We start from the raw sequence: 12,506 nt of genomic DNA on the forward strand, positions 1-12,506 counted from the left end.
CAGTATCATGGTCCCCACAGCTTCCCTATACACAGTATGATGGCCGCTACAACTCCCATATACACAGTATGAGGGTCCCCACAGCTCCCCTATTCACAGTATGATGGTTCCCTCAGCTCTCCTATACACAGTATGATGGCTCTTAGAACCCCCTGTACACAGTATAATGGCCCCTACAGCTCCCCTATACACAATATGATGGCCCTCGCAGCTCCACTAGACATTGTATGATGACCCCTACAGTTCCCCTAAAATTGTATGATGGCCCCTACATCTCTATACATAATATAATGGCCCCTAAATATCCCCTATACACACTATGATGGCCCCCACAGCTCCCCCAAACATCATATGATGGCACTCACAGCTCCGCTATACACAGTATGATGACCCCGACAGCCCCTCACAAAATTTGATGGCCACCATAGCTCCCCTATACATCGTAAGGTGGGCTCTACAGCGCCCCTATACACACTACAATAGCCCCCACACAGTATGATAAACTCAACAAGTACTGAAATTAAAAAAAAAAATAATAATCATCATTCCCCTATGCACAGTCCCGTGCTGATCCAGTTTGTCCAGGCTGATGCGCCCCACCGCAGGCGCGAACTGTCCCTCCTGTCGGGCTGCGTTTCAGACATAGAGACAGAGATAATCAAAATGACTGCTGGAACACCATTGTAAATGTGAACAGGGTGCTAGCCAAAAAATACACAAGCTGCACCACAAATTCAGAGAAATATGAACAAGCATAACTGCTTTATGATACATAAGGAATGAAAAATACAACTAGCCATATGAAAAATGCAAAAAAAATAAATAAATGTGACATTGCATAACTGCTGAGGATTATTTGAAAAAAAGAGATATTTAGCTAAAGTATTGATCAATTCATTATTGCCCCATAACCACTTCACGGTAATCTCTTATTTACGGGGTACCTAACCAAATGTTACTTCTCTATACGGTAAAACCTGCTTGTGTGCATGGGTACCTAACCAAATATTACCTCTATGTGCTGTTGAAACCTGCTGTGTATGGGAAGCTAGGGACCTGGCTATATAGGAAATTGAATAAACATGGCTAAAGGGTGGGACTGGGTTCTCAGACAGAAAAAAAACTGCATAACAATCAAAAAGACTGCTGGAACACCATTGTAAATGTGAACAGGGTGCTAGCACTCCAAATAATCCTCAGCAGTTATGCACTGTCACATTTAAAAATGTTTTCCATTTTTCATATGGCTAGTTGTATTTTTCATTCCTTATGTGTTATAAAGCAGTTAGGCTAGTTTCACACATCAGTTTTTGGCATCAGGCACAATCCGGCGCAGAATATGTAAAAACTGATGTGCCTGATCCTTTTTTTTGACGGTTCCAATATACCTGATCCGTCAAAAAACGGATCCGGCGCATCCGTTTTTGCATCCTTTTCGTCCGTTTTTTTTTTTTTTTTGCTGGATCCGTTTTTTTCAATACATTGGAGCATGCTCAGTTTACAAAAACGGATCCGGCGGCCGCATCCGGTTTTTTACCGCATTACACCGGATCCGGCGTCCATAGGCTTCCATTGTAAAACACGCCGTATTGCGCCAGATCCGGTGCGATGCGGTTTTTTTTCGCCGGACAAAAAAAAACGTTTCAAGATACATTGCCTCCGGTCGCCGCTTTAGGCAATTATGATGGATCCGGCAAAAGCCGGATGCAACGCAAGGCCATCAGGCACAATCCGGCGCTAATACAAATCTGTGAGGCAAATCCCGGGATATGAAGATGAATTATGACTTCCAGTCATAATCGCTCATCACTCCCTGGCAGTGCCCCCCTCCCTTCTTGTCCTCAATGTCCAGCATCTGTGAAGGTGTCACATCCCATGGCCATCTCCTATGATATGGAAATTAGGTGATGTGGGAACAATGGACACAGGATGACTCCCTGCCGTGACCCTGTGGTAGGAGCTGCTATCTAATTAGCAAGCTTGGAAGTATCCAGACAGAACGACTCCAGTAAAAAATGGTTCATATCTCGCAAGCCATATTTCCGATAAATATGGCAACCATAAAAATGGTGTCTCCGCATGCGGACGATGCTGGCACACCCTTTTTATGGGAGCGGGAGCTTGGGAAATACCCCAGGCGTGATATCAGCCAATGGGGAACTAGTAGACAAGTCATGAGTCCTCTCATTCTGTAGCTAAATTCATAACTGTCACAATGAGAGCATTGGCGTCCGCCTACGACGCTCCCAGGCCAAGTTATGGCCATATTCCATGTTGTGGATTTTGTCCATAACTCCAGCCAGGGGTGGAGCAGTGCTCCCTCTGAGGTCACGAAGGTAGGAGGGGACCTGGATTTGCCCAGGTTGATAACCCTACTTCGGCCATTTTCCAGTGTTCTTTCGCTGGGGGTCACGTGCAGGAAACATCTGTGGGAGTTCCTAGAAACCTGGTCTACAGCGCCCCCCTGTGGCCAGACGCACAAGGTAACTGATTGAATTGCATACCTGTTTGTAAACCATGCTTTATCTGTAACTGTACTCTGACATATGTATATTCTGTAGATTCCCTATTGTATATATTGTAGTTTCTAGTGTGCTTTAGGCTGATTAAATTATATAATTAATCTTGGGCTGTTCTGTTATCTCGATCTTGAATCCCACGTCTGTGTGTTCGGCTAATAGTTACCGTGAAGCGGTTGGTGGCAGCGAGTTGTGCCAAGGATTATTGTGGGGAGGCCAGTGAGATTCGGGGAGGTTTTATATATTCCGCCCGCGGAGGTCGGGGGAATATATACCCTACTCTCACCGGGGACCCTTCAATAATCGGCATAAGTAGTATAGCGGCCTCCTTGCTTATTGTCGGGCAATTCCATAATTGGCCTGACTATAAGAGGGGCGCTAGAGAGCGCGTCACGTGCTCTGTCTGTCGGTCGGGAGGTATAAAGGAGGGGTGACACCCACTTGTTACCCCCCGATTGTGACGTACTGGTAGCCAGCGCGGGGGATTTCTGAGTGACCCCCCCGGTGGTTCGTGACAAAATCAATGAGGATAAAACTGATCAGGCGCTGGATCTGTTTTACCCGTTTTTTTCCGGATTGTGCCTGATGGAAAAAAACTGATGTGTGAAATTAGCCTTATGCTTGCTCATCATATGTCTCTGAATTTGGTGTGCAGCTTTCACTTCATATGGAGACAGAGATGGCGCCCCCCCCCCCTTTCTATCCACCAGTATTAGAAGCCTAAGGATTATGGCAAAATGAATGATGTCATTCCAAACTATAACTCGCCCCAGAAAACAGACCCCGATGCAGCTATGTCAATGAAACTAAAGTGATGGGCGGCTCTTAGCAGAAATGGAGGGAAAAAAGTGAAAGTGCAAAAATAAAAACTGCGTCTTGAGGGATTAAATGCGTTATTTACTAATTTTTATATAGTAAAAGTAAAAAAATAAGCAGGTTCCACAAATACTTTATATGACTACATTGTGCTGTGTTCAGTGACTCCGCCTCATCCAGCAGCCTCTCTAGAGTGTCATACCGCAGATCGCCACTAGATGGCAGCCAGAGCTAAAAGACAATCCCTGCAGAGCTGTGTATGGACAATTGTGTCAATAAAGTTTTCACAGTGAATGTTTAGAAGGAAAAAAAAAATTCAAGTTGTTGGCGGCTGCGGAGGTCGGTGTGAGCAGAGAGCGGCGGGTCCCGGGAACCGTGCGGCTCAGGTGCGGGGGAATGTGACCGGTCAGCGGCAGGGCAGTGCACGGGCTGTGTGTACACCGGGGATACAGTGGAACTGCCAAGCGTCACTACAAGTACCAGCGTGCCCGGGCAGAGCTGCATGCTGGGAACTAATGCTCCGAAGGTTTGCGGCAGCCTGAGCTTAAACTACAACTCCCAGCATGCCGTGCTAATTATTTAAAGGAATATTGTCATCATTAATATTTGATAAGTTTTGGATCAATGGGGTCTCTAGTGCGGGACCCCACATAGAGGAGGTGGCGTCGCTCCATCTACTATGTATGGAGGCTCCGCTTTTTCCAGCAGTACATACATACCTCCCAACTTTTAAAGAAGGGAAAGCGGGACAAAGTTTGCGGCGGCAATTTTTAGACCCAGGAGGAGGGCTGAACAGGGTGTGCAGGCAGCTAGGACCCAGGAGGAGGGCTGAACAGGGTGTGCAGGCAGCTAGGACCCAGGAGGAGGGCTGAACAGGGTGTGCAGGCAGCTAGGACCCAGGAGGAGGGCTGAACAGGGTGTGCAGGCAGCTAGGACCCAGGAGGAGGGCTGAACAGGGTGTGCAGGCAGCTAGGACCCAGGAGGAGGGCTGAACAGGGTGTGCAGGCAGCTAGGACCCAGGAGGAGGGCTGAACAGGGTGTGCAGGCAGCTAGGACCCAGGAGGAGGGCTGAACAGGGTGTGCAGGCAGCTAGGACCCAGGAGGAGGGCTGAACAGGGTGTGCAGGCAGCTAGGACCCAGGAGGAGGGCTGAACAGGGTGTGCAGGCAGCTAGGACCCAGGAGGAGGGCTGAACAGGGTGTGCAGGCAGCTAGGACCCAGGAGGAGGGCTGAACAGGGTGTGCAGGCAGCTAGGACCCAGGAGGAGGGCTGAACAGGGTGTGCAGGCAGCTAGGACCCAGGAGGAGGGCTGAACAGGGTGTGCAGGCAGCTAGGACCCAAGAGGAGGGCTGAACAGGGTGTGCAGGCAGCTAGGACCCAGGAGGAGAGCTGAACAGGGTGTGCAGGCAGCTAGGACCCAGGAGGAGAGCTGAACAGGGTGTGCAGGCAGCTAGGACCTAGGAGAGCTGAACAGGGTGTGCAGCTAAGGGTATGTTCACACATCAGGTTTTTGCTGTGCGGCACAATCCGGCGCTTTGCGGGAAAAACGCATCTGGGGTTTTTTTGCCGCCGGGTGTGGATTTTCCTCATAGACTTTTATTAGCGCCGGATTGTGCCGCGTGTACTTGCGTTTGATCCGGTTTTTGCCTGATGCGGCAAAAATCGTCACTCCGGCGGCCGCACAGGACGCAGAGAGGAACGTTTTTTGCCAGCGGCAAAAAAATGCATAGCTCCGGGTGCGGCATGGTGCATAATGAAAGTCTATGCGAGCCGGATTCGGTGTCATGCTTCAAACGCCGGAAGCATGTACTGTATCCGGTTTTTACTTCTGAGCATGCCCAGAAGTGATATAAATTCATTGCTTGTCAGAAAATCAATCACTCACTCTCAAACTCTCACTCACTGACTTATTCACTCACTCTCACCCACTCACCGATCACGGCTGTCACACTGCTCCGGCGGCTTCTGATTTGAAAATGCCGGCCGCTCATTATTCAATCTCGTATTCCCTGCTTTCCCCGCACATCGGCGCCTATGATTAGTTGCAGTCAGACACGCCCCCACGCTGAGTGACAGCTGTCTCACTGCAACCAATCACAGCCGCCGGTGGGCGGGTCTATATTGTGCAGTAAAATGAATAAATAATTAAAAGAAAAACAGCGTGCGGTTCCCCCCCCAATTTTGATATCAGCCAAGATAAAGCCACATGGCTGAAGGCTGGTATTCTCAGGATGGGGAGCTCCACGTTATGGGGAGCCCCCCAGCCTAAAAAAATCAGCCAGCAGCCGCCCGGAATTGCCGCATCCATTAGATGAGACAGTCCAGGGACTCTACCTGGCTCTTCCCGAATTGCCCTGGTGCGGTGGCAATCGGGGTAATAAGGGGTTAATCATTTCAGGCATCTATGAGACACCCCCAATGATTAACCTGTAAGTGAAAGTAAATAAACACATACACCCAAAAAAATCCTTTATTTGGAATAAAAGACAAAAAAACACCCTCTTTCACCATTTTATTAAAATCCCCAAATACCCCTCCAGGTCCGACGTAATCCACAGAGGTCCCGCTACGCTCTCAGCTCTACTACATGAAGCTGACAGGAACGGCAGTAGAACACCGCCTCTCTCTATCAGCTCCACGCAGCAACTGAAGGGAGTCGCGCTGTCAGTGGTGACGTCACTGAGGTAATGCAGGGTTGTGTGCCGTGAAGATGCGTGCAGGGTAGCGCCGGCGTGTGCGGTGATAATGCGTGCGGTAGTGCAGGGGTGTGCGGTGATGATGCGTGTGAGGTAGTGCCTGCCTGTGCGGTGATGATGTGTGCTGGGTAGTGCTGGCGTGTGCGGTGATGATGCGTGTGAGGTAGTGCCGGTATTTGTGCAGTAATGGTGGGGTCTCTTGTCTCTCTCTCTCAGCATAACAAAAAAAAAACAAAACCCAAAAAACGGATCCGTCGCATCCGTTTTTTCACAATCTGAAACGGATCCGTTGCATCAGGCACAAACCGGATTGTTCCTGATTGGAAAAAACTGATGTGTGAACTTAGCCTAAGGCTGCTTTCACACATCCGGTTTTTGCTGTGCGGCACAATACGGCGCTCTGCAGGAAAAGCGCAACCGTTTTTTTTTGCCGCCGGTTGCGGTTTTTCCTGCATAGACTTACATTAGTGCCGTATTGTGCCGCATGGGCTTGTGTTCAGTCCGGTTTTTGCCGCATGCGGCAGATTTAGCCGATGCGGCGGCCGGATGGAACGGTGCCTGGCATGTTTTTTTTGTCCAACAAAATGGACGCCACATGCGGTTTTTCCCACTGCGCATGCTCAGTAGCCTGCCGCAAGCGGCAAAAACCGGACGGGCCGCATGTAAAAAACTTATGCAAAGGATGCAGTTTTGTCGCCGCATCCGTTGCATAGGTTTTAGAGCCGGATTAGCCGGCTCTGCAAAACCGGAGGTGTGAACTTAGCCTAAGATGCAGCAGCTCTGCCAGGCAGGAGATCATGTGGTCGGTAGCTGATAGAAGCATTGGCAATGCTTCTATCTTTGCATATTACCGGCCAGTGCTGTCTGTGCACCTGCAGGAGAGGAAACAAGTGGTAAGTACACACTGTCTTCTCCCCAATGTCCTGATCTACCGTGGTGTGTGCCTGCAGCATTGAGACGCAAACACTGCACACACAATAGATCAGAGAAACAGCTGGAGGAGCACAGGCTCCGGACCGGAGGGGAGGGAGGAGGGGGGAGGGAATCAGCGCTGGGGACATTCATTACCTTAGCAGCAGCAGCACAGAGACTAGCGCGCTCTGCTCTGTTATGCTCACGTCACGTGCTAGGATGGTAGGAGGGAAAAGCAGCGAGGCGGGGAGAGAGTGGGTGGGCGGAGCCACGGGATACGGACCTCCCGCCCGGGGCAACGGGACAAACTCTGCAAAGCGTGATAGTCCCGCTGTATCCGGGACGGTTGGGAGGTATGGTACATATAATAATAATAATAATAATTTTATTCATTTACATAGCGCTATTAATTCCACTGCGCTTTACATACATTGGCAACACTGTCCCCATTGGGGCTCACTATCTATCTATATATATTATAATGAACATCAATCACATAATTTACACCGGTCAATAACTGTTTGATTCCCTTAATATTACAAGATCGCTGCTCTAATGGGCAATTAAAAGAGGTCCTAGAATATGCCTGTCCATAAGTGGTCCAGCAGCGCTGGAGGTAATGTGCATGTGTCCTGTATAGGAATATACCTGCCTATAAGTGGTCCAGCAGCACTAGAGGTAATGTGCATGTGTCCTGTATAGGAATATGCCTGTCCATAAGTGGTCCAGCAGCACTGGAGGTAATGTGCATGTGTCCTGTATAGGAATATACCTGCCTATAAGTGGTCCAGCAGCACTAGAGGTAATGTACATGTGTCCTGTATAGGAATATACCTGCCTATAAGTGGTCCAGCAGCACTAGAGGTAATGTACATGTGTCCTGTATAGGAATATACCTGCTCATAAGTGGCTGGCCTGGCATATAATATGAACTTTTATTTTTCTTTTTACTGCAGACCGTTCATGTGTAGCTAATAGCCCATTCTGTACCCATTTCTCTATTGCAGCCATGTCAGTGACTGTAAACTTCTTCAGCAAATTAAGGCACTTGGCGCTGACTTTGGAGAAGGAGACGGCGCAGCTAGAGCAAGTGTTCAGTCATGAAGATAATGGTGAGTACAGTTAGCCTGAGTTTGCCTTTAGGCCCCGTGCACACCCTGCGTTTTTGGGGCAGTTTGTGGCACCAACTTCATGCATCTCCTTCCCCAGCAAAGTCTATCAGAGTTCAGTTTTGCTGTGTGCATGTTGCTTTTTTATGGCTGCAGTTTTGTGGTGACCACTAAGGCTAGTTTCACACTTGAGTTGGGTTGAATCCGCTGGGTCCGTTGCTGCGTCGTTTTGATGCATCCGTTATTTTTGTGGTGTCAACGGATGCAACGGGTCCGTTATTTCACAGGAATCCGTTAGCTTATTCCTGTGAAATAACGGACCATTGCATCCGTTTGGTGTCCGTTAGGCGTCCGTCTAACGGAATCCGTCGGCTCTGTTTTATTTCTTTTTTTTATTTTTTTTTTCATTCTGGGCATTCTCAGAATAAATTAGCGGAATCCAGCAGCGGATTCCGTTGTTAAGCACTTAGCAACGGAATCCGCTACCATTATAAATTTTAACGGAACCAACGGAATCCGTTGGTTGTCGTCATTTTGACACAAGCATTTAACGTTACGTTCTGCGTTGCTTCCGCTTGGCGGAAGCAACGGAGCATCGGTCAACGGAAGCAACGCAGGTACTTTCTTTTTCGCTCCTAATTGGGAGACCCAGACAGTGGGTGTATAGCTACTGCCTCTGGAGGCCGCACAAAGAACTACACTTAAAAGTGTAAGGCCCCTCCCCTTCTGGCTATACACCCTCCCGTAGGAGTACGGATTCCTCAGTTTTAGCTTTGTGCGAAGGAGGTCACACACGCACGCATAGCTCCATTGTTTTTAGTCAGCAGCAGCTGCTGACTATGTCGGATGGAAGAAAAGAGGGCCCATACAGGGCTCCCAGCATGCTCCCTTCTCACCCCACTGTATGTCGGAGGTGTTTGTAAGGTTGAGGTACCCATTGCGGGTACGGCGGCAGGAGCCCACATGCTGATTCCTTCCCCATCCCTTTTTACAGGGCTCTGGGTGAAGTGGGATTTACTGGTCTCCAGGCACTGAGACCGTGCTCCATCTACAGCCCCTGGAGAAGATGCTGGATGGAGCGGAGTACATCAGGGACATGGCCCTGCTTCCTCAAGGTACTCTGTGTCCCCGTGCATTTGGCGCTCACACCGCAGCATGCTGGGTGTTGTAGTGCGCCGGGGGACATCAGCGCTGCGGCGCTTGTGCCATAGCCTCATTCAGCTTCGCTGAAGCAGGCACACTATTGGGACACGGTCGCGCCGGCCGCTGGAACTGCGGCGCGGCTGGCACTTGTGGTGCGCCGGGGACTTCAGCGCGGGCCGCGCTTTTACGGCGGCCGCGCTGATAACTCGAGTCCCCGGCTTTTGCGGCCTGCTCCCGTTCGTTCCCGCCCCCAGACCTGCCAGTCAGGAGAGGGGCGGGACGCTGGTCAGTGCATCAGCGCTGAGGGCTGGAGTCGTTTTTACATACTCCAGCCCTCACAGTAGGCACAGAGGGGACACTGTTTCCCGCACTTTTGTTTGGGAACTCCCACGGACCGCCCCTCTCCACAGACGCCGGCAGCCATTCCTGCTGACACGCTGAGCTGCAGAGGGGAGCCGGGGAGACCCAGACAAGGAATTCTGCGCCTCTTACCCGCTATTCAGCGGGCGGTAAGCAGCCCTCAGGGCTCACCCCCTCTTGTGCCAGTAGTATTCTTAGTATTTTGTTTCTACAAATACTTTGTATTGCATAGCGCTGGTCGCCCTTTGGCTATAGACTCTCTCACATTGCAGAGAGCCAGCAGCATGTCGTCCGTAAAACGCAAGGGTGCCAAGGCACAGACATTATATGCTTCCTGCACCGCATGTGGGACTTTTCTACCGGCAGGCTCCACGGACCCCCATTGTGTGCAGTGCTCGGCCCCTGCGGCGCTTGCACAGTCGGGACCTCTGCTGGACGTGACCCAGGGTGTACCACCTGTGAATGCTGTCCAGGTGACAGGAACTGAGTTTGCAGCTTTTGCTGACAGAATGTCTCTCACTATGTCACAAATTCTTGACACATTGCGAGCTAGGCCTGTACTTCAGGCCACGGACACTGTGCAATCATTGCCCCCTGGTCCCCCTCAGCTGAATTACCTCCAAGCTCCGGGACGGGCACATACACCTCAGGGTGAAGACTCTGACTCGGACGATGGCCCCGGGCAGCCTAAGCGGGCTCGCTATGACGGGCCTTCACATTCATCTCAATGGTCAGGATCCCAGCGAGATGAATCTATGGGTGATGAGGCGGACGTAACTGATCAGGATTCTGATCCTGGGACCGCTCTCAATCTAGATACACCAGATGGTGACGCCATAGTTAATGATCTTATATTTAACATCAATAAGATGTTAAATATTTCCCCACCAGCTCCTCTTGTAGAGGAGTCAGCTTCGCAGCACGAGAGAATCCATTTCAGATACCCTAAGCGTACATTAAGCACTTTTCTGGACCACGCTGACTTTAGAGACGCAATCCAGAAACCCCACGCTTATCCTGAAAGGCGTTTTCCTAAACGGCTTAAAGATACACGCTATCCTTTTCCCCCTGAGGTGGTCAAGGGTTGGACCCAGTGTCCAAAAGTGGATCCTCCAATTTCCAGGCTTGCAGCTAGATCCTTGGTTGCAGTTGAAGATGGAGCGGCACTTAAAGATGCCACTGACCGGCAGATGGAGCTCTGGCTGAAATCCATCTATGAAGCGATTGGAGCGTCGTTAGCGCCATCTTTTGCGGCCGTATGGGCACTCCAAGCTATCTCAGCCGGGCTTGCGCAAGTCGACTCAGTCACACGTGCATTTGCCCCGCAGGTAGCACCATTGACCTCGCAAATGGCGGCATTCGCGTCGTACGCGATTAATGCTGTTCTTGACGCTACAAGCCGCACGGCAGTGGCGTCAGCCAACTCCGTTGTTTTGCGTAGGGCCCTGTGGTTGAGACATTGGAAAGCAGATTCTCATTCCAAGAAGTGCTTAACCAATTTGCCTTTTTCTCGTGACCGATTGTTTGGAGAGCGTTTGGATGAAATCATCAAACACTCCAAGGGTAAGGACTCATCCTTACCGCAACACAGACAAAACAAACCCCAACAGAGGAGGGGTCAGTCTGGTTATCGGTCCTTTCGAGGACCGGGCAGGTCCCAATTCGCCTCGTCAAAAAAGACTCAAAAAGACCAGAGACGCTCAGATTCTTGGAGGTCTCAGTCACGCCCAAAAAGGACAGCCGGAGGAACCGTTGCCAAGACGGCGTCCTCCTGACTTGCAGTCTCCGATTCCCACACCCGCGGTCGGTGGGAGGCTTTCCCACTTTGGCGACATTTGGCTGTCACGCGTCAAAGACCGTTGGGTGAGGGATATTCTGTCTCACGGGTACAGGATAGAGTTCAGTTCTCGTCCGCCAACTCGTTTCTTCAGAACTTCTCCACCACCAGACCGAGCCGATGCTCTGTTGCAGGCGGTGGCCGCCCTAAAGGCGGAAGGAGTGGTGACCTCCGTCCCTCTTAAGGAACAAGGTCACGGTTTTTACTCCAATCTGTTTGTGGTCCCAAAAAAGGACGGATCGTATCGACCCGTCCTGGATCTAAAGTTGCTCAACAGACACGTAAAAGTCAGGAGGTTCCGGATGGAATCCCTACGCTCCGTCATAGCCTCAATGTCTCAAGGAGATTTTCTAGCATCAATAGATATCAAAGATGCGTATCTCCACGTGCCGATTGCACCAGAGCATCAGCGTTTCCTACGCTTCGTCATACACGACGAACACCTGCAGTTCGTAGCGTTACCTTTCGGTCTGGCAACAGCCCCCCGGGTCTTCACCAAAGTCATGGCAGCAGTAGTAGCTGTTCTGCACTCGCAGGGTCACTCGGTCATCCCGTATCTAGACGACCTGCTTATAAAGGCACCCTCTCAAGGGGCATGCCAGCACAGTCTGAAGGTGGCACTAGACACTCTCCAGAGTTTCGGGTGGATTATCAACTTTCCAAAGTCTCATCTAACCCCGACCCAATCTCTGACTTATCTTGGCATGGAGTTTCATACTCTCTCAGCGATAGTGAAGCTTCCACTGGACAAGCAGTGCTCGCTACGGACTGGAGTGCAATCTCTCCTTCAGAGCCAGTCGCACTCACTGAGGCGCCTCATGCATTTCCTAGGAAAGATGGTAGCAGCAATGGAGGCAGTCCCGTTCGCGCAGTTTCATCTGCGCCCTCTACAATGGGACATTCTACGCCTATGGGATGGGAAATCGACGTCCCTCGACAGGACTGTCTCCCTCTCTCAGACTGCCAAGGACTCTCTGCGTTGGTGGCTTCTCCCCACCTCATTGTCACAGGGAAAGTCGTTCCTTCCCCCGTCCTGGGCAGTGGTCACGACGGATGCGAGCCTATCAGGGTGGGGAGCGGTGTTTCTCCACCACAGGGCTCAGGGGACGTGGACT

The 12,506-nt window shown here is 50.7% G+C and overlaps 1 protein-coding gene across 2 annotated transcripts in view; it reads left to right on the plus strand.

Moving 5' to 3' along the window:
• The first annotated feature begins 3,643 nt into the window (after positions 1–3,643).
• SKA3 (spindle and kinetochore associated complex subunit 3) overlaps positions 3,644–12,506 on the plus strand; it is a 58,678-nt gene continuing 49,815 nt past the window's right edge. For both annotated transcript variants that reach the window (XM_075334636.1, XM_075334637.1), the window contains exons 1-2: positions 3,644–3,721; positions 7,950–8,054. In XM_075334636.1, coding sequence (XP_075190751.1) covers positions 7,952–8,054 — 103 coding nt within the window. In that variant the 5' untranslated portion in view covers positions 3,644–3,721; positions 7,950–7,951. The remainder of the gene's footprint in view (positions 3,722–7,949; positions 8,055–12,506) is intronic.

This window comes from Anomaloglossus baeobatrachus, chromosome 2 (genome assembly GCF_048569485.1).
Source record: "Anomaloglossus baeobatrachus isolate aAnoBae1 chromosome 2, aAnoBae1.hap1, whole genome shotgun sequence".
Lineage (NCBI taxonomy): Eukaryota > Metazoa > Chordata > Amphibia > Anura > Aromobatidae > Anomaloglossus > Anomaloglossus baeobatrachus.